This window comes from Podarcis vaucheri (genome assembly GCF_965113315.1).
Source record: "Podarcis vaucheri genome assembly, chromosome: 14".
Taxonomy (NCBI): Eukaryota; Metazoa; Chordata; class Lepidosauria; order Squamata; family Lacertidae; genus Podarcis; species Podarcis vaucheri.
This window is the reverse complement of record NC_138752.1, coordinates 12,565,205-12,586,191: the sequence shown is the minus strand read 5'-3', so window position 1 is coordinate 12,586,191 and position 20,987 is coordinate 12,565,205. Positions and strand designations below refer to the sequence as shown.

Sequence of the window (20,987 nt, the reverse complement as noted above, 5' to 3'; positions counted from 1 at the left end):
CTGGAGGTTGCAGACATGGCTTGCAGTATTTTCTTATTTTTGACATGAGGGTGAACCTGGAAAAACCTGGATCCAAACAGAGGAGACCCCCTGGATAAGTCACTTAGTTAATGCCCAGTTTTTCCTGGCAGCATATTTGTTTTGCTTTTGGAGATGGAGTGGGGAGATCAAGGGTATTTTGAAGTCACCACATGGAATAACAGTGGCAGAAGTGCCAGAGAGCTAGGAAGAGTTCCCTTTCCATTGGCACGGAGTGCTGCGTATTGAATTTTTGAACCCTTTTATTGAGTATCATTTGATCAAAAGGTTGGCTATTAGTCTTTAAATAAGATAGGCAGGCTTGGAAACCAGCCACCGTTAAATTTGCCTCATATTTCAGCACTAACCTACTAGCCATAGCCGAAGCAGAAGTATGACCAGAAACTGCATATCAGCAAGTGAATCAGCTGGTGGAGAAGGAATGGGATGATTCTGTCTCTCCTCTATGCCCTACATTGAAACAAAGTGTCTGGCAGAAGAGGCAAGCCCCCTCCATGCCCAGCATACAAAACAAGTGTGCTGGTAGAAGAGGCCTCCATGTCCATCATAATATACTCAGAGGGCTGCTGAAAGAGGGATGTAACTCTCAGTCCCTCCTATGTGAGCCTTCGCAGACTGGTAAGCATTTATGCAGGCTAGCCACTCTTATGGGCATATTTACAAGGAGACTATAGATTCTCAGAGGGACGCAGGTGGCGCTGTGGGTTAAACCATAGAGCCTAGGACTTGCCGATTAGAAGGTTGGCGGTTCAAATCCCCACGATGGGGTGAGCTCCCGTTCTTCGGTCCCTGCTCCTGCCAACCTAGCAGTTCGAAAGCACATCAAAGTGCAAGTAGATAAATAGGTACCGTTCTGGTGCGAAGGTAAACGGCGTTTCCGTGCGCTGCTCTGGTTCTCCAGAAGCGGCTTAGTCATGCTGGCCACATGACCCGGAAGCTGTACGCCGGCTCCCTCGGCCAATAAAGCCAGATGAGCGCCGCAACCCCAGAGTCGGCCACGACTGGACTAATGGTCAGGGGTCCCTTTACCTTTATAGATTCTCAGAACACTGTGCTCCTTTGAGAGGAAGGGCGGGATAGAAATTTTATAAATGAAATAAACAAAAAATAAATTAAGAGACACTGGCTGGGCACTTTCAGTTTTTTCCCAAGATGGACATGCAGCCATTAGTAGTGCTTTTCACGTGCATAGCTTGGCTCCTAGAGCACAGACTGATTTGTCACTGTGGAGCTTACCTGAAGGCAGTTCTTACCTGCTTCTGGCAAGTGGAAAATTACATGCCTGTGAGCTATTTAAGATGCAACACTTCTCAGCCCTTTTATTTATTGAAAGATTTTCTCTCTGCCTGTGCTTATCTTGGTCTGGCTACTGAATCTACTAGATCTTTGTCACTGCCTTGGATCGGGCCAACAGGCTTCGTCTTAATGCAAGCTCTGGCAAAAAGAAGTGCAGTTTTTCTTACATTTTGAGAATCCTGCAAGTCATTCCAGCTCCTCTGGCAGCTTGCGAACTCCCATCTAGTTTTCTCTTGCAGGTAGCAGAGTGACTAAAGCAGAGCAGACTCTGTGTGTGGGTGGTACTTAAGCTTGCTTCATGCTCCTTGCTTTTGTCAGGGCTTTAAATCTACAGAACTCATGCGCTGCTATCCTTATTGCTGCAGGAAACTCTGCCCAGCTTCCCCTCAGCATTTCTGTGTTTTGGGAACCATCTCAAGCTTGCTTCCTTCTTTCTACCCTTCCAAAACACTCCAAGATGTAATTGAATATTAACAGGGTACAGTGCTTTTTAGCATGATTTTAAAAGCAAAAGCCAATGTTCCTGAATGCTTACAATTTTTTGCAGCCTCACAAATAATTCCAGGAAAAAATACTAGTCCATGCATTTTTAATAGACTTTGTGCCTACGCATGCTTGTGCAATTTGCTTGTAATCTTAACTTCTTATGTAAAGCCTGGTTGCTTGAAGGTAATTTATGGTCATCATGGAGGACTAAGCAAGGGGGGGGGTTCAAGCCTGGTTTGCTGCACCGCAGTCCTCAAGACATCCAGGATACCGGGAAATGAACATTTGTCTTGTATTTTAAGAAAGCCCGATCATTGGTTTCTAATGCATGAGTCAACATGGACCAGGTCCCAGGGGTGGTCACTCTAGATCAAGGGTAGCTAACGCATTGCCCTTCAGAGGTTATTGGACTCCATCTCTACTCAGCACCAGCCAGCATAGTGGTAGTCAGGGATTATGGAAGTTGTAGTCCAGCAGTGTCTGCAGGGTGCTGCTGTATTGGCTGTCTCTTTTTATATACAGGATATGTGACAGGGCAGAAAAAGATCCTGTTGCGATACTAGAAAACTGTATGCAAACCTTGGTAGAGATACCTTCTCCTCTCGTTGACAGTGAAAACACACTGTGTGCAATTCAAAATAAAAAAATTCCTTCCAGTAGCACCTTAAAGACCAACTAAGTTAGTTCTTGGTATGAGCTTTCGTGTGCATGCACACTTCTTCAGATACACTGAAACAGAAGTTGCCAGATCCTTCTATATAGTGAGAAGGTTGGGAGGGGTATTACTCAGAAGGGTGGTGGGAATGGGAGATTGGCAGATAGCTGAGATGAGCCTGTTGACGACTCTTAACGACTGCAATAGGTCTTACAGGAAGAGACCTGGTCTGAACAAAGACATTGGATTCTTATCTCATTATACATGACTAAGCCATTTTTCACCTTCTCAACCCTTGCCTTTTCCTGTAAGACCTATTGCAGTCGTTAAGAGTCGTCAACAGGCTCATCTCAGCTATCTGCCAATCTCCCATTCCCACCACCCTTCTGAGTAATACCCCTCCCCACCTTCTCACTATATAGAAGGATCTGGCAACTTCTGTTTCAGTGTATCTGAAGAAGTGTGCATGCACACGAAAGCTCATACCAAGAACTAACTTAGTTGGTCTTTAAGGTGCTACTGGAAGGAATTTTTTTATTTTGACTATGGCAGACCAACACGGCTACCTATCTGTGTGCAATTCAGTTTGTTTAAAATATAGCGGGTCAAAGGAAATAAAAAGGATTTTAAGAGATTAAAAGGTTTTGAAGGTTAAAAGTCATTTTAAAAAGCTTTTAAAGAGGTTTTTAAAATGTGGAGATATAGCTGACAGGAAACCAGGGCGGTGGCTGCAAGGCTGTTAGCCTTCGTTAAAACAAATTTACGATACTAGCTTCACAAAATTCTATGGTGCAAATTCCTGGGGTCGCTGGAACACATAAAACAACCTTGCCTTCGATAAGAGGAATTTTTAAAAGAACAAAAGAGGAGGGGAGAAGCTTGCAAAGCAAACCCCCATCATGTAATTGAAAGGGAATATGTGGAGCTCTGTTAAGCACGCCTTTCCTCGGTGCCATCATGCCCCTCCTTACCCTTTTCATCAACTGTATGCATCAACTCAATGGTTAAACCAGAGAGTTGCATTTGAATTTCCCTTTCGCTTTCAAAGATAGCCACGGTGAGCATTGTGCGTTTTCACCAACCATGGTTAATACAAAACCATAGTTTACAAACCAGGTTTGCAAACTGGCTTTTTCCTGATTGTGCCAGTGCATATGTCAAGCTAACCATAGCTGTTTCCAAAAACTGAAACACGAGAGGGGAGGAGCGAAAGGAAGTTGCACAGGAGCCATCAAGTACATAGAGGGACAATAAGGCATGTAAAATAGCTTTATGCATGTGGAACAGATTCTGATCCTGTAGTTTGATTTCCTGTGCACAAGTGAGAAGCATTTTTCTCTTTATCCTGGCAAGGAGCTCACAAGACAGGATGGATGAGCCTGCAGCACCCTGGACAGCTCCCACTGAGCTGCTTGCTCAGAGGTACACCAAAGCCTTATGAGCCTCAATTCACTCTCCCAGTCTCCACCCCAACAATGGAAGCTCTAGAGGCAGGGACCGCAGAACAGTACACTGGTACCTTGGGTTAAGTACTTAATTCTTGGGTTAAGTACTTAAGAACGTTCTGGAGGTCCGCTCTTAACCTGAAACTGTTCTTAACCTGAAGCACCACTTTTAGCTAATGGGGCCTCCTGCTGCTGCCGTGCCGCTGGAGCACGATTTCTGTTCTCATCCTGAAGCAAAGTTCTTAACCCGAGGTACCACTGTATTGTTGAGTGTGAGTGGTTTATGCCTGAGTGGTTGGTAGTGTTTCAGGTAGCGAATGGTTGTGTGAAATGGTTGTTGAGTGAGATGGGATGAAGGATTATGTGAACGTTGCGCTGTCTGAAATGTTATATTACACTGCCTTGCAGTGATCTCTGATTTTACTTATTTTTATAATAGGTGTACGGATAACTTGTATGCATTTTGCTATGTGAATTATTTGACATGCTTTTATTGTGCTGTGCTCTCTCTCTGTGTGTGTCACATATATTTATATCCATTGCAAACCACTCTGATTCAGATGGTAAGTGGTCTATAAACTGAAACAAAAATGCTGCACTGCTTTTAATCCATAAAGCGCTGCATCCCAAGGTGGAAATAGTGGTAATGTTGCCCTTGTGCACCTAGACATTCCGGCAGGGTAGTTCTGCAATCTTTATTCTTTTTGAGAGCTCTAGGCTGTTGGCTCCAAAGGCAGAACTGTTGTGTTATCTTAGTATACCGTTCTCCTGGATCAATACCAGGCATAGGCAAACCTGGCCCTCCAGATGTTTTGGGACTACAACTCCCATCATCCCTAGCTAACAGGACAGTGGTCAGGGATGATGGGAATTGTAGTCTCAAAACATCTAGAGGGCCGAGTCTGAGGAAGCTTGGTCAATACGCTGGAAACAGCATTGCATTGTTATGGCTACTGTGTGCTGCTCTCCCTTCTCCTTAACTGTTGGGGGAGCAGCGGGGTGCTTTGCCCCTCAAATGGAGTGCCCCAGGCAAGAGCTTAATTTCAAGGTTGATTAATGATTATTAGGATGGGATGTGCTGGCTATCTAGCAACACCTTTGCTAGTGCCTTTGAGAGATAAAAATTTGAAAGGGGTGTTAACCTACTTGTTCATCTTGTTTTAATATCAGGCATCAGTGAAGCAGTGTGCTCAAAATCTATGGCTATTTAAAAAAAATAAAAATAAAAAGCAATTCATCATACAACAGTTCTTCTTCTTTTCTTTAGACCCAAATATATTTTGTTCTTTTTGTTTATCTTTTTACTCTCTGAACTTCCTAAAGAGAGGATATTGCAGCTGGGAAAGGGTATCATTGTTTAGCTCTGATGGTCAGGAGCTTAGATGCTTGTAGCAAAGGGTATTTCTTTTTTATCACCTTTTCTTTAGAAACATCTTTACTGTAATGAGATTTACCCAGAAATATGGTCGCTGCAGGTAAGTGGTATATTAAAGATAATGTACGTAATAACTTGGAAAAGAACATGTAGTGGAAGAACGTCAGTGGAAGCAGACTTTTCTCATATACTGAAAATAACAATGCTGTAGTTTAATAAGACCCAAGTTATGCACAAGAAGACCATCTAGTCCGTCATCCTGTTTTTGCAGCAGAAAACCTTTGGGAATCGTGGAAGCAGGGCTCCTCTCTCCATAAAATATTTTATTAATTCACAGGTGATAAATTTCCTTCTCTCTCAGTACATTTTGAAACATCATGGAAAAGTCCAATATTTTCATTCGGCTGCTTGCTCAAGGGAATTCCGGAGAAAATGGAGGCAGTAGGATGTGTACAAACCAGACTTTTGCATACGCACCAGTGTGCGGCATTGCTTTACATTCAAATGAGCGACTGCACATGAATGGGTGGGGAGCTTTCCCCTCCAAAATGTTCACCAGTGGCTTATTTATGGGGTGGGGCTGCAAAGAGGAGCAAGTAAGTTGTAGCTAGATATCATTGGGCATAGTATCAGTGATGAGGGACCTCAAACCCAGAGACTGAATGCATCACCCAATCATTGGCCGTGCTAGCAGAGGCTGATGGGAGTTGGAGTCCAACAACATCTGAAGGGGAGCAGGTTAGGGAGAGCTGCTGTAAGTAATGCTGTTCAGACTTTGCAGATCTTCAGATTGTGGTGTTGGGCATCACAAAACTAGAACTTGGCCGTATTTAAATTTGGAGCTTGGGTCTGGAAATTCCAAGCATTATCTGTAGACTATGCCTCTCAAGGGGGATGCGGGTAGCACTGTGGGTTAAACCACAGAGCCTAGGACTTACCGATCAGAAGGTCGGCGGTTCGAATCCCCGTGATGGGGTAGCTCCCATTGCTCAGTCCCTGCTCCTGTCAACCTAGCAGTTCGAAAGCATGTCAAAGTGCAAGTAGATCAATAGGTACCGCTCCGGCGGGAAGGTAAACGACGTTTCCGTGCGCTGCTCTGGTTCGCCAGAAGCGGCTTAGTCATGCTGGCCACATGACCCGGAAGCTGTATGCCGGCTCCCTTGGCCAATAAAGCGAGATGAGCGCTGCAACCCCAGAGTCGGCCACGACTGGACCTAATGGTCAGGGGTCCCTTTACCTTTTTTTATTCCCCCCAATGGCCCTGCTCTGCACCCTCCCCGAGGGTTTTTGCCCAGCTGGCATGCATCCTGATGTAACACACCTCTCGTTCCCCTGGATGGAGAATGGAGAGACTTGTGGCATGTAGGTAAGTGATAAAAACTCGGACTTTTTTATCGCTTAAGTATTTTCTATTGTACAATGATAAGAGGCACAACTGTTGCTCCACCCACAGTTGCCACTGCTATGTGGCCCCCAGAAGGTTGCCTATGGGGAAATGAGGCCCTTGGGCTTATAAAGGTTTCCTACCCCTGGGCTGTATGGTTGCTCCTTCAGGGTGAGGGGGTTGACTGTCTGTTGCCAGATGCCCCTCTTGTGCCTCATCGCAGAATTGCTAGATTTCAGTATATGCATGTCAAGGTGCAATGTTGGGTGCAATTCCTTCTGAAGCTCTGCAACGATAGTTTGGCAGATGGGAAGAAAAATATCCTCAGCAGAGAAAGGACGGTTCTGTTTCTAATCATAATAACATGCAAATGACACTATCCAGCAAACTCATTCCTTTATGCACAAGGATTTCCACTTGTGCAGTGGAACTTCTCCACCTCTCCTCTCCCTTTGTGTTCGCTAAATCTGTTCTGGGGGTTCCTCCAACTTGCCAGAGCGGATCCGGTGAGGAAGGGGGAGTTCCACTGCTGGAACCAGTATTTGAATATCACCCAAAATAATTTGCGAAGTAGTTGGTGTTTAGGTTTATAATTTGTAATGCATAGACAAGGGGAGAAACTGAACCTTCAGACCCATTGGCCCAGGTCTGTGGAAGGTCTTGCCAAAAGAGATTCAGCAGACGCCTTCTGTGCCAACTTTTAAACGCCGCCGGACCTATGCACACACACACCGGTCTATTGCTGTTCATTTTAAAATTTCCTTTTGGCTTTTAACTTGCTTTTAACTGTTAACGGGGTGAGCTCCCATTGTTCGGTCCCAGCTCCTGCCCACCTAGCAGTTCAAAAGCACCTCAAAGTGCAAGTAGATAAATAGGTACCGCTCCGGTGGGAAGGTAAACGGTGTTTCTGTGCGCTGCTCTGGTCGCCAGAAGCTGCTTAGTCATGCTGGCCACGTGCTGGCTATCTGCAGACAAACGCCGGCTCCCTTGGCCTATAGAGCGAGATGAGCGCTGCAACCCCAGAGTCGTCCACAACTGGACCTAATGGTCAAGGGTACCTGTACCTTTACCTTTTAAACCACTATGATATACGATACAGCAGTATATAATTTTTTTCTAAATAAATAGAGTTTGGAGTTTCTTTTTGCACAAAGAAGGGTGATTAGTGAATGGCATAATTAATTTTTCAAAATACTGTTTTTAGTTATTTTCATGGTACAGAAGATAAATTTTGGAAAAACTATTGTTACAACAGTAAACAAGTAACTATAAAATTACAGACTTTTATCATGCCATGTGTTCAAGTTTCATTTGATTGCTCTGAGAGATCACGCCACATTTTCCCATGAGTTCTGGGTGGATTCCTGCCATAGTCTGAACAATATATGTATTCAATAAACATTTGCCATATGTTATAAAAGGAATATGGATTGTGTTTGCCCTTTTCTGCTCTCACCTGGCATTTTAGTTTCTCAGCCAATGCTATTGACCATACTCTGTTATACCAAGAATCAATGTTCAGCCCATCACCGGTGTCAGGGAACTGCCATCAGAGGCAAGAGGAGAGGTAAGACGCTCCATTGATGCAGGGGAGGAAACTAGCAAGGAGAGAGAGAGAGCTTCCGCTGGGGAAGGAAATCCAGGGGACACCAGGGAGAAAGGGGAAGCTGAGAGTACTGCGGAGGGGAGGCTCCGAGACTCTTCCAGTGAAATCAGCGGAGAGAGCACCAGACCTCCTCTTACCACACCCACGCTGCGCAGAAGGCTAGGAGGAGACTTGGCGTCAAAAAATTTTTATGTTGGAGGAAGTTTAGGAGACGCCCACTCACGGATTCTGCCAGTGACTAAGACAGTCGCGTTTGAAGGGCTGTCAAACCAGGGAGAGGTTCAGCTATACTACTAGCTTGGAGCAGTTTGCAGTTTACGCACAAGCAACCCCAATTCCCATTACAACCGGTTTTCCAACATCTAGCTATCTCCACACAAACAGCCATCCATAAAAAGGCTAAGAGGTCATCTTTAGGATAATTGTGAGCAGACGGGATCCTAAGCCCAATTAGCGCTAGTACAGGGGACATTTCAATTGTTTTGTTGTATATCAAGCTTATAGGATTTGATAATGTCACAACACGACCACATATGAAAATTTGTTCCTTTGTACATCCCCTCCAACATTTATGATTGACTTCCTTACATAATGGCATAATTAATTTGTTAGCCTTTTAAGGTACCATCAGTCTGTGGGTCTTTTGGGGTACAACAGACTGACGTACATGAACCAGGTTACAATACTGAAACATAAATTAATGGCGGTGTTAAAACAGTAGTATTGTTGATGTTTCTACTTCCTGTGATGATTTGGGGCGGGGAGGTTGGAAACAGGTTAAAAAGAAAATACACATGTGTACAGCGCGGTAATTGAAAAATGAAAAATAATGAAATCCTTTTTGACACATTTCTTTTTAGGCATACGGCTCCGGATGCGATATTGTTATCCTGGCAAATGACTTTGAATGTGTGCAAATTATTCCTGGTGCTAAGCATGGAAACATACAAGTCAGCTGCGTGGAGTGCTCCCAGCAGGGAAGGGTAAGGATTTCAGAGCACTGGTTCTCAAACTTTCCGCCAAGGGTCACTTGAAAACTGCTGAGGATCTTGGCAGACCACTTTATGATTTTTCTCTGCCTCTTGTAGCAATTTTAAATTCACTGTGCTGGATGCTGGATGCTTTTAACAGCAGCTTTATTGCTTATTTTTTTCTTGTATGTTATTTGATTGCATTGCAATTTGAATTCCAAAGAATTCTATGGATTTCAAATTGAAAATGTTCTTCACAGTCATGCCACAGATCACCTGAATGTAGCTCGCAGACTCTGGGTGGTCCACAGACCACAGTTTGGGAACCCCTGGTTTTTAGAACTTTTGAGTGGTGGGAAACAGGAAAGTGTTCTTTTTTAAATAAATAAATAAATTTAAATATAGGAATTAAAACTTTAAGGCTGCACCCTGCCTTAAGAAGTTTTAGTTGGCAAATCATATCTGTTTTAATGAACTAATTAACACTTAAATAAATTACTCTGCTTTATGAATTGAGCACAATTTGGCCTTTTATGATATGATATGATATGCTACTGGCAGTCATTCTGGAAATTACAGTATGTAAAGAATAGTTACTTTCTTTTTGAATAAACAGAATGTGGTTCATTGTAGCATATCCCTTGAAATCTAGCGTCTGGTACAACAGCCAAGCGATGTTCGTATAAATTTACTTTTCCCCTGAATCTGTCCTTGTACATAACACTCTGATGAATGCATTGGTATCTATAAATAGTAAAATATTCACAGTTATATTTTTTTAAAAAAAGACTAACTTCTTCACTCAATCTGTTCTAGATTGCAGCCTCTTATGGAAATGCCGTGTGCATTTTTGAGCCCCTTGGGGTGAATTCTCATAAGAGAAATTGTGTAAGTATTTATTACGTGATATAAAATCCACTTTTTTTTTTGTTTATCTTGGAGCAGGTAACATCATTCCTAGCAGTTAGCAGAAGACAGGGAGGCCAACTATAGGTGGTGGAGTCAGAGCCAATGAATGCTAGTTTTGCTCCTATCCTACATCTCTGCTGAGTTCTGTAAGGGAAACGCTGCAGGGGCCAGCAAACTTTCATCAGGGGGCCGGTCCATTATTCCTCAGACCTTGTGGGGGGCCGGACTATATGGGGGGCGGGAATGAACGAATTCCTATGCCCCACAAATAACCCAGAGATGCATTTTAAATAAAAGCACACATTCTAATCATATAAAAACACACTGATTCCCGGACTGTCCGTGGGCCGGATTTAGAAGGCGATTGGTCTGGATCCAGCCCCTGAGCCATAGTTTGCCTATCCATGGTTGAGACTAAGGAGGAGGAGGAAGCTGACAGGCAGGGGAACACCCTGGGCTGGCTGCAAGGAAGGAAGGGAGTAGGCAGGCAGGTGAGGGCTGGTTGAGGGCAGGCTGAATTTGGGGGGGCAGCCTCCACTGCCGTCTCCCGGAACTGACAGGCAAGCCTCCCCAGCCCTTCCTCTCTCTACCACCATGTCATAGTCTCTGGCAGTTTCACCTAGAAATGTCAGTTGACGGGCATGGTTGGAGAAAATGGCGCCATGGGCCAAATTGGACCTCACCCCCCGGGGGCACGGTTAACCCGCGGACAGGAGGTTCCCTACGTGTGCTGTAAAGGATGTATTAAGTTTAATTTCCATTGTTTGGTGGTCTTAACATGTCTCATCATTGAATAGATAGAATGTATTTATGATTATGATGATTTTTTAAAGAAATACATTGTTTTGTACAAGAAAAGAACCCCTCTCCCTGTTGCAGATCTTTAGTTTTGCTCTTTGTAATGAAGGCATGGGACACAAAATAACTTCTCTCCCCTTCTTTAATGAATCAGCTATTCATGCAGAACAGCAGGAGTGCAAGCAAATTTGTTGTCTGTGTTTATGCCACAGCCATGGCTGTGATCTGTTATTTGAAAAGTGCATAATTTGGGGCGTGTTATTGGTTTTAATTGTCACCCTTGAAGAATGCTGTTTGACAGCAAAAGTAACTGCTTAATCACATCAAATGTTTTTTTTTTATATAAAACAAACAAACAAACCATGAAATGTCATTTTATAGCTATGTGAAGAAAAGATTGCTCCTGTCCTGTGTGGTGTGTTTTTTGCCCCCTAAGAATTAACTCTGTAATGTTTCCACTGCAGCAACTGAAGTGTCAATGGCTGAAGACAGGGCAGTTTTTCCTCAGTTCTATGACCTTCAACCTAGCATGGGATCCTCAAGGTAATACGAAGTCAACATTAAGTCAGTTCCCACTTCCTAATGCGCTTTGCAGCATGTTACTGTGAGGGATCTTCTTCAGGGGGAATCTTTTGTGATTTCCTCTAATATTATCAAGGTACTTTTGCCTCCCTCTAGTGTGTTATTCCGTTCGTTAGGAAAGCATTTGAAAATAAAACTGCCAATATCATAATTCTGTTGTACAAAACAACAGTAAGACTGCCTTTGGAATACTGTGCACAGTTTTGGTCGCTTCACCTGAAGCCCATATTGTAGAGCTGGAAAAAAGTTTAGAACAGAGCAGCCAGATTGATCCAGGGAATGAAGTGATTCCCCTGTGAAAAAAGGTTGCAGCTTTTGGGACTTTCTAGTGTTTGAAACCGAGATATGAAAACCAGGAGCTAAATGGTACCTTAAACCTAGGTTATGGGCCAACAGCAGAATGTCTAGGTGCACTTTTTTATAACAAGAATACAAAGCTGAAAATGAATAAACTGCAGCTAAAAATCTTATAAATTTTTTTTCCTTCCAGTAGCACCTTAAAGACCAACTAAGTTAGTTCTTGGTATAAGCTTTCGTGTGCATGCACACGAAAGCTCATACCAAGAACTAACTTAGTTGGTCTTTAAGGTGCTACTGGAAGGAAAAAAAAATTATTTTGACTATGGCAGACCAACACGGCTACCTATCTGTAACTAAAAATCTTATGTTCATTTTTCACATGGTCCAGTTCTCATCTGAAGACTGCAAAAAACATAGCCACGCTTCCCCTGCCCATCACCCTAATATTCTTGAGAGTGTGTCTTCTCTATTCTTCAGGCTCGATTTACGTTCTTAAGTGTCTTTTTTGGGGGCGGGGTCAGCTCACAAACAGCACATGGAACTGTCTTGAATATAATTATACCAACAGTAACAAAAGCAGATGCTTATGTTAGTGCAATATTCTTTGTGGAGGAGAATTCTGTCCTCCACGATTCCCCAGCCCCATATTTTCATTCACAAATGTTGGAAGAAGCAGTAGAAGGTAAAATGGGTGTAGGCCAAATATTGCTGTCTACTTTGCTTAAATATCCATTTCTTCCAGGTAACCGGCTGCTGACTGCAACAGATTATTTGCAGTTATGGGCCCCTCCATCTAGTGATATCCTAGAAGAGGAGGAGGAAGATGATCCTGACTTGGAGCTCAAAGAGGATAAAATCCATCCTGTTCTAAGCGACTGGAAATGTGTCTGGCACTGCAAGTAAGTTTGTGTGAGAGTATGATTATGGAGAACGCGGGTGGCGCTGTGGTGTAAACCACTGAGCCTTGGGCTTGCCGATCGGAAGGTCAGCGGTTTGATTCCCCACGCCAGGGTGAGCTCCCGTTGCTTGGTCCCAGCTCCTGCTAACCTAGCAGTTCAAAATCACATCCAAGTGCAAGTAGATAAATAGGTACCTTTCTGGCGGGAAGGTAAACAGCATTTCCGTGCGCTGCTCTGGTTTCGCCAGAAGCGGCTTAGTCATGCTGGCCACATGACCCAGAAAACTGTCCGTGGACAAACGCCGGCTTCCTTGGCCAGTAAAGCGAGATGAGCGCCACAATCCCAGAGTCGTCTGCAACTTAACTGTCAGGGGTCCTTTACCTTTACTTTTATGATTATGGAGGAAAGGCAGGGACATCTTACAGTCCCATCCCTAATTGCTCTTAGAACCTGAAATTATTTTTACATATGCAGCTCATTAAAAAGCCATATATGCTTTTTAATGAGCTGCATGTTTTTATGCTCCAAGTACAGAGTAGCAACAAGCTTCTCTGTATATATGCACATTTGTTAGGTGCAAAGTCTCCAGTGCATTCCAAACCATACTGACTTATTCTTCCAGGGAAGCATAACTGAACACAACAAATCACTAGTTGGTTCAGACAACTGGGGATTGGATTTGAGCTGTGGGCTCCAGCTCCCATCAGTCCCAGCCAGAATAGTTTGTGATCAGGTATGGTGGAAATTGTAGTTCAACAGCATCTGGAGGGCTACAGGTTACTCATTGTTGCCATACGGCAATTAAAGTATTTTTAGCGAACTTCTCCTGTATGTGTAACAAGATGTCAATGGTCAGAATAACCTTAGGCTGCCATAGCTGTGTCCATAAAAAAGTAAATTCCCCTTCAGTGAAGAACTGCATTCTTTTCTCTTGCTTTGCTCTTCAGAACGGCCGTGTCTGTACATCTGATGGAATGGTCCCCAGATGGTGAATATTTTGCCACGGCCGGAAAGGTAAGGATGAGAAAGAAAGTGAATTGCACTTCTGGAGTGTGCCAGGAATTGTATTAACTCTGCTTAGTAAAATAGAATTGTTTCCTTGCATATCTAACAGGGAATAGCCATATAACATCTTATGCGCTGGTCTTCAGCTAGTGAGTCAGGACCCTAAATTGGATCTAGCTGCAGCCTAAGGAATGTTGCACTAGAGGCAGCAAGATGCTTTTGCTGTCCTTTGTGTTAGACTTACTGTCTTTTAAGAGACATGTCAGGCTCCCATCCCAAACCCAGGGACTCTTACTTGGTAATGAAGGAGATATATTCCTTCAGGCTAATATTAGTACAGGCTTATCAGCAAGCATAAGGTCCAGAAGTCGGAACACCAAGGTGTGTGAGCAAGGCAACAAGTTCATAACCAAAAGGAAGAGTCCTGACACTTGACACTACTCTCCCCGCCCAGTTTTGAATGACGAGGCAGGGCAAGCTCAAACATGAGACTGTCTCCCCATAGTTCTGCACACCTATGCTCCTTCTGGACAGGTGCATCTGATCCCACCTATGGAGCCAGCACCCGGTTCTCAGCAACAAGTCCTGCCCCATCCCTGGGGGCCCACCTTCTAGTTCCCCAGTCTGTTCCTTCTCCTTCTTGTGTCTGGGGCTGCCAAACCATGCCAAACCCCGATGGAGCTGAAGGGCCCTAACCCCAGGAAAGGAAGAGAAATATAGGAAGCTGTCATATGCTAGGTTAGATTATTTGTCTACCCGGCTCAGTATTGACTACTCTAATAGGTCTCCTTGGTCTCAGGTCTTTGCCTTTTCATTTATTTATCTGTTCATCACCATCAATATACATGGTTTCTCTGCTCCTGATCATTTTGATTTGAGATGTCAGGGAGTTGAATTTAGGATCTTCTGGGTGCAAATCATATTTTCCCTTCTGACACTGACCTCGGGACCGTTCTGAGAAAGAGAGTGGAATAGGAAAGGGAGGCGATGAAGCTGCATGTGTGCCATTAAAATAATTTTTTAAAAACCCATACTTAAGTGGCTTCCATAGTCCAGGCTGTGACTACAGGTGGGCTTTGGGTCTGAAAAGCTTGGGGTGGGTACCAGTTTAAACCATTCTTCTGATCTGAGGTCACCTGGTGACCTTCACGACTAAGTAGTATTTGAACTGTGGTCTCCTGTGTCCCACACCTCACCATTCTCTCCATGTTGGGTGATTTAATCTCGATTAAAAGAATTTTCAAATGTATAGTGGATTATTCATTCAAAGCTTTGGATCCCTGGATTTTCATTTTATTTTTAGCTTCTTGTCTTTTGTTGTCATTCGATGTGATTCTGTCTTAGCAGTGTCCCCACCCCCACCCTCAAGGATTAAATAATTTGCTGCAGTGGGTTGTTTTAAATGCACAGACTTCAGGTTTGTGGGGCTGGCTTTTGATTTTTATTAGAACAGTGAGGACTACCGACGGGAACCAAATAATGGCCAGTGACTTGTCAGATCCAGTTGCTTACAGCATCCACAAGCCATACACTAGCTGACCTGGATAAGCTGTGCCTTTATATTGGTTAAGTTACTACACAGATCCGGGATTCTAAAAGCCCTTTGCTTCCTGATCTACTGCAAATCCAGTTATCTGCCAGTAGATGCCACTGAGCTTTCTACCGTCCCCTGTACTTAAGTACACCCTGATACAATTAATGAACATTTGATTCCGAATTGATTTTAGAATGAATTGATTTTAGAATGTATTTCAATTAATTGATTGTGATTTTATGTAAATGGTGTTACTTTTATTGTCGTTAGCAGCTCTGAGCCCGGCTTCAGCTGGGGAGGGTGAGATATAAATAATAATAATAATAATAATAATAATAATAATAATAATAATTATTATTATTTCATGAGTTATTATTTAGTTGCAATTCTATTTGTACTCAGTTAAGTCCCCATCTGCACCATACCTTTGAAGCAGCATCGTGCATCTTTAAACAGTCACGGTTTTCCCCAAAAGGTTTCTGGGAGCTGTAGTTTTTTTAAAGGTGATGTTTGGACATTGGAGTTAGTTCCCAGAGATTCCTGGAAAGAGGGGCTGATTGTTAATCCAGTCTGGAAATTGTAGCTCGGGGGGGGGGGGAGGATAGGGGGTCTCCTTTCAAGGCTCGCCACCTGAGGCAAAATGAGAATCTGGCGTAGTTTGGACTCTTGCAGTTCTGCCGCCGGAGGTGGGTGTTTTGTCCAGCGTCATGGGCTCTGAGGGAAACCATGAGCATTTAGGGTGGTACGGCACTGCTTTATATGTATAGTGCAGGTGGGGCCTATACAGAGTCGACCCACTGAAATTAATAGGCCTACATTAGACATGTCAATTAAGACAAAACAGTTCCCTTAGTAGGCTTCTCATAGGCAGCTGTTGGCCACTGTGAGACTTTGTGCTGGACAAAGTGGACTGCTGGCCTGATCCGTTAGCCACCTCTTATGTTCTCAATATTACATTTAATTCAGAATTTTGTTAGTAGTAAGTGATGTAGCAGGAGGTTGTCAAAGGCTCTTTCATTTCCATCGATCTCCATCTGTTTTGCCCCATTGTGTGCAGCGCCAGAGGTCTGTGACTAAGTAACTGAAGCAGATGGTCTTGGAAGCCATTTTCTGCCTGTGCCAGAGACGGTTGCCATTTTAGTTCTTGCATTGTGGCTCAATTTGGTTTAGATTGGTGATCGCGGCACTACGTCTGGCTAAAACATATTGTTTGTTTAATTGGGTCTCTGCAGAGATGATTGTATTGTCCTTCCTCTCCACCCCAGCCAAAAAAACAACAACCAAAAAAACCTTTAGGATTTATTACTTTCAGATAGTACTTTGAGAGCTCTGCAATCTCTTCTAATAATTTATTATCCTAACTGCATTCCCAAGCCATGTTCCCAATATAAAAAGTGTAATTGTTTCTTAGCATTTTGGCTAAGATCAGGGAATATCAAGTTCCTAAACCTTGGGAACCAGGTATGCTGTAGCCAAATCACATCTTCCCTGGTGAGAATGTAATGAATGGAAAACCAAGGGAGAGGAAGAGTTCAGACAGTGCTTGTAGGTAAAGCTCTGTATTCTCCAGTTGTCAGGGTGCTCACAAAAGGGGTGCAGGAAAATGATCAGGAAGAAGCATTATAGGAAAGCGTTTCAAGAGAGGTGAAAAGGAAGGGAGTCATTTTGGACTCACAGCTGTCCATGGAGGCACAGGTCAAATCTGTGTCCAGGGCGGCTGTTTACCAGCTCCATCTGGTACGTAGGCTGAGACCCTATCTGCCTGCGGACTGTCTCGCCAGAGTGGTGCATGCTCTGGTTATCTCCCGCTTGGACTACTGCAATGCACTCTACGTGGGGCTACCTTTGAAGGTGACTCGGAAACTACAACTAATCCAGAATGCGGCAGCTAGACTGGTGACTGGGAGCGGCCGAGACCATATAACACCGGTCTTGAAAGACCTGCATTGGCTCCCAGTACGTTTCCGAGCACAATTCAAAGTGTTGGTGCTGACCTTTAAAGCCCTAAATGGCCTCGGTCCAGTATACCTGAAGGAGCGTCTCCACCCCCATCATTCTGCCCGGACGCTGAGGTCCAGCGCCGAGGGCCTTCTGGCGGTTCCCTCATTGCGAGAAGCAAAGCTACAGGGAACCAGGCAGAGGGCCTTCTCGGTAGTGGCGCCCGCCCTGTGGAACGCCCTTCCAGCAGATGTCAAAGCGATAAACAACTACCTGACATTCAGGAGACATCTTAAGGCAGCCCTGTTCAGGGAAGTTTTTAACGTGTGATATTTTATTGTATTTTTGGTTTTTATGGAAGCCGCCCAGAGTGGCTGGGGAGGCCCAGCCAGATGGGCGGGGTATAAATAATAAATAATTATTATTATTATTATTATTATTATTATTGCTCCTCAGCAAGTTGCTGTTATCCAACGGAAAATTTGCAAAGCTATAAGGAGTAGCCTTATGCTGTCAAATCATTTGTCCATCTGGCTCAGGGTTGACTATCCTGTGGCCTTCCAAGTGTTGCTGGACTCCAGATTCCATCATCCCCAGCCAGAGTGGCAAGTGGTCAGAGATTATGGGAATTGTTGGCCAGCAAAATCTGGTGAGCCACATGTTGGCTACCCATCTCTAGCCCATCTGCTCAGATTGGCAACCATTCCCTAGGGTCTTAAGCAGCTTCCACACGAGCAAATATTGTGGAATAGCCACATGCCGTTGACCAGGCATAGGCAAACTCAGCCCTCCAGATGTTTTAGACCAGCGGTTCTCAACCTGTAGGTCCCCAGATATTGTTGGACTACAACTCCCATCATCCCTGAGTTCTGGCCTTGCTAGCTAGGGGTGATGGGAGTTGTAGTTCAACAACATCTGGGGACCCACAGGTTGAGAAAGGCTGGTCTAGACCAGAGTTTCCCAAACTTAGGTCTCCAGCTGTTTTTGGACTACAAGTCCCAACATCCCCAGCTAGCAGGACCAGTAGTCAAGGATGATGGGAACTGTAGTCCCAAAACAACTGAAGACCTGCTCAAGTCCCGCTCAAGTAAGTTCCGTCTGTATTGTCTGTTTTTCTCCTCAAGCAGTCACCTCTCTCACTTTAACCATTCCCTTTCCGTGTAGCATTGCCCTTGTAGCTGTGACTATTTTCTTTCCACTCTAAATTGCAGTGAGTATGTGTGTGTATGCAGGGTGGAACTACCTTTCCTCCAACACTGCCCCCTTGGTCGCAGTATGTTAGAAGTCTGGAAGCAGAGTTGCTACCCCACTCCCAACTTAAAATTGAGTGACATCGATTTGGGTACAGCTAAATCTGGAAGCTCCTCAGGGCAGAGGTCTCTCCCAGTCTGCTGCCTGATCTGCTTTAACTGGAAATGCCAGGAATTGGAGCCCTTGTGCATGCAACACATCTGCTGTTCCACTGAGCTAAGAACTCCCTTAATTTTGAAGAAAAGGCAATAAAAATTGATATAATCAAAGGGAATGCCATACAAGGAAAATGCATGGGAAACATCATCATCATAACAATAATTATTATTATTTATTATTTATACCCCGTGGGGTGTGTGTGTGTGTGTGTGTGTGTATATATATATATATATATATATATATGCTTTCGTAGATTTTCACGGGTATAGGAATGCAGGTTTTGGTGTCTTCGGGTGTCTTCCCGTGTAAGAGTCGGGGTGTCTGTGCGACGTTTCGACGAGGTCTCACTCGTCATCTTCAGGCTGGTGCTTTCGGCTTCTTGTTACTGGAACAGAGCAGAGTCTGGTGTTTGAGTTCCTATAAATACTGTTGAGGGGTGTGGTGTATAGCCTCCAACGTTCTGGGTAGAGAGGAAGTTCCTAGATTAGTGTGCCTTTTCTTCTTTTGTTCCTTAATTACTTGAGGGATATCTTGGGTGATTTCATGAGTGATATTCTGAATATCACTGGGTGGGTCATTAATTACTTGAGGGATATCTTGGGTGATTTCATGAGTGGTATTCTGAATATCACTGGGTGGGTCATTAAGTGTAGATTAGTTGCTAAAGCTCTCTAGACCAACCACTGCCTAACCAACACGTACTTCATCCACAATGGACAAAGATACAAACAGATAGAAGGAGCACCCATGGGATCACCCCTCTCACCGGTCATCGCAAATCTGTACATGGAACACTTTGAAACCAATGCTTTAGACAAGTCAGAACACAAACCCAAACTTTGGCTCAGATATGTTGACGACACCTTTGTAATTTGGCCACACGGGAAAGAAAAACTAGATAGCTTCCTCACACATCTCAACAGCCTACACCCCAAAATACAATTCACTATGGAAATAGAAGACAACAACCAACTCCCCTTTCTTGATGTCCTAATCTACAAAAAAACCTGATGGCTCCCTAGGACACACTATCTACCGGAAAAAAACACACACCAACCGCTACTTACATGCACAATCACACCACCACCCTGCACAAATAAACTCCGTAGCCAAGACTCTCATCTCCAGAACCAAACGCCTGGCTGACAAAGACCACTTGACAACTGAGTTACAGAATCTCTCAAATGTGTTAATCGCCAATGGATACCAGAAAAACAGGGTTACGAAGCTAATCCAAAAAGAAACACCCCCCAAAAACCAAGACACAGAAGAAAACAATGGCATGGCCCTCCTTCCTTATATCAAGGGCACTACAGACAAAATCAGCAAAATCCTCCATAAACACAATATCAAAACAGCCTTCTGCACCAACCAAAAAATAGCCAATATCCTCAGAAACCCAAAAGACAAAATCCAGCTGGAAAACCAAGGGGTCTATGAAATACCCTGCAAAGTCTGCCCAGCCACGTACATTGGACAAACAAACAGACGAATAAATGCACGTATCGCAGAACACAAGAATGCCGTCAAAAAAGAAGAAAAAACTTCCTCTCTTTTCCAACACATGAAAGAAACAGGACACGAAATTAATTTTGCAGATTCCAAATTGCTCTTTAACATGGAACATCACCACAAGAGAATAATCATGGAAGCCATCGAGATAGAGAAACACCCTCACAACATGAACAAGCGTGACGACACGTCCCGCCTGCCAGACATCTGGAAATTAGCCCTCCCCACAAAAACCGACACCAGAACCAGAGGCACACAGAACGCCGTCACCAATCAACCACACCAGACCCAAACCCAGACCCTCTCCACAGACATATTACAGACTCCATCCAGCAACCAAACTATAGTGGCACCTCCGGATGCTGCACCCCCCTGCAATCCCTACACAGATCTGGCTGGCACAAGGCACAAAACCATAGCTCGCCCCTATACACGAAGCCAAGCCAGAGCACAACTAAATGCAGCACAGCCATCTTCTCAGAAAAACTCTTCACAAGCTCAAGAGGTCAAGACACGAGAGCTTTAGCAACTAATCTACACTTAATGACCCACCCAGTGATATTCAGAATACCACTCATGAAATCACCCAAGATATCCCTCAAGTAATTAATGACCCACCCAGTGATATTCAGAATATCACTCATGAAATCACCCAAGATATCCCTCAAGTAATTAAGGAACAAAAGAAGAAAAGGCACACTAATCTAGGAACTTCCTCTCTACCCAGAACGTTGGAGGCTATACACCACACCCCTCAACAGTATTTATAGGAACTCAAACACCAGACTCTGCTCTGTTCCAGTAACAAGAAGCCGAAAGCACCAGCCTGAAGATGACGAGTGA

At 44.0% G+C, this 20,987-nt stretch overlaps 1 protein-coding gene and 1 long non-coding RNA gene across 8 annotated transcripts in view; one reads left to right on the top strand and one right to left on the bottom strand.

Annotated features, from left to right (window-relative positions):
- Nucleotides 1-20,987, bottom strand: part of LOC309518551 — a 334,884-nt gene that overhangs the window by 12,000 nt on the left and 301,897 nt on the right. Inside the window, exon 2 of the long non-coding RNA XR_014213482.1 lies at nt 6,824-6,966. This is a non-coding gene — a long non-coding RNA (uncharacterized lncRNA). The remainder of the gene's footprint in view (nt 1-6,823; nt 6,967-20,987) is intronic.
- Nucleotides 1-20,987, top strand: part of DMXL2 (Dmx like 2) — a 112,124-nt gene that overhangs the window by 9,968 nt on the left and 81,169 nt on the right. For all 7 annotated transcript variants that reach the window (XM_082198189.1, XM_082198186.1, XM_082198184.1 and 4 more), the window contains exons 2-6: nt 9,147-9,269; nt 10,074-10,145; nt 11,429-11,507; nt 12,589-12,745; nt 13,693-13,759. In XM_082198189.1, coding sequence (XP_082054315.1) covers nt 9,147-9,269; nt 10,074-10,145; nt 11,429-11,507; nt 12,589-12,745; nt 13,693-13,759 — 498 coding nt within the window. The remainder of the gene's footprint in view (nt 1-9,146; nt 9,270-10,073; nt 10,146-11,428; nt 11,508-12,588; nt 12,746-13,692; nt 13,760-20,987) is intronic.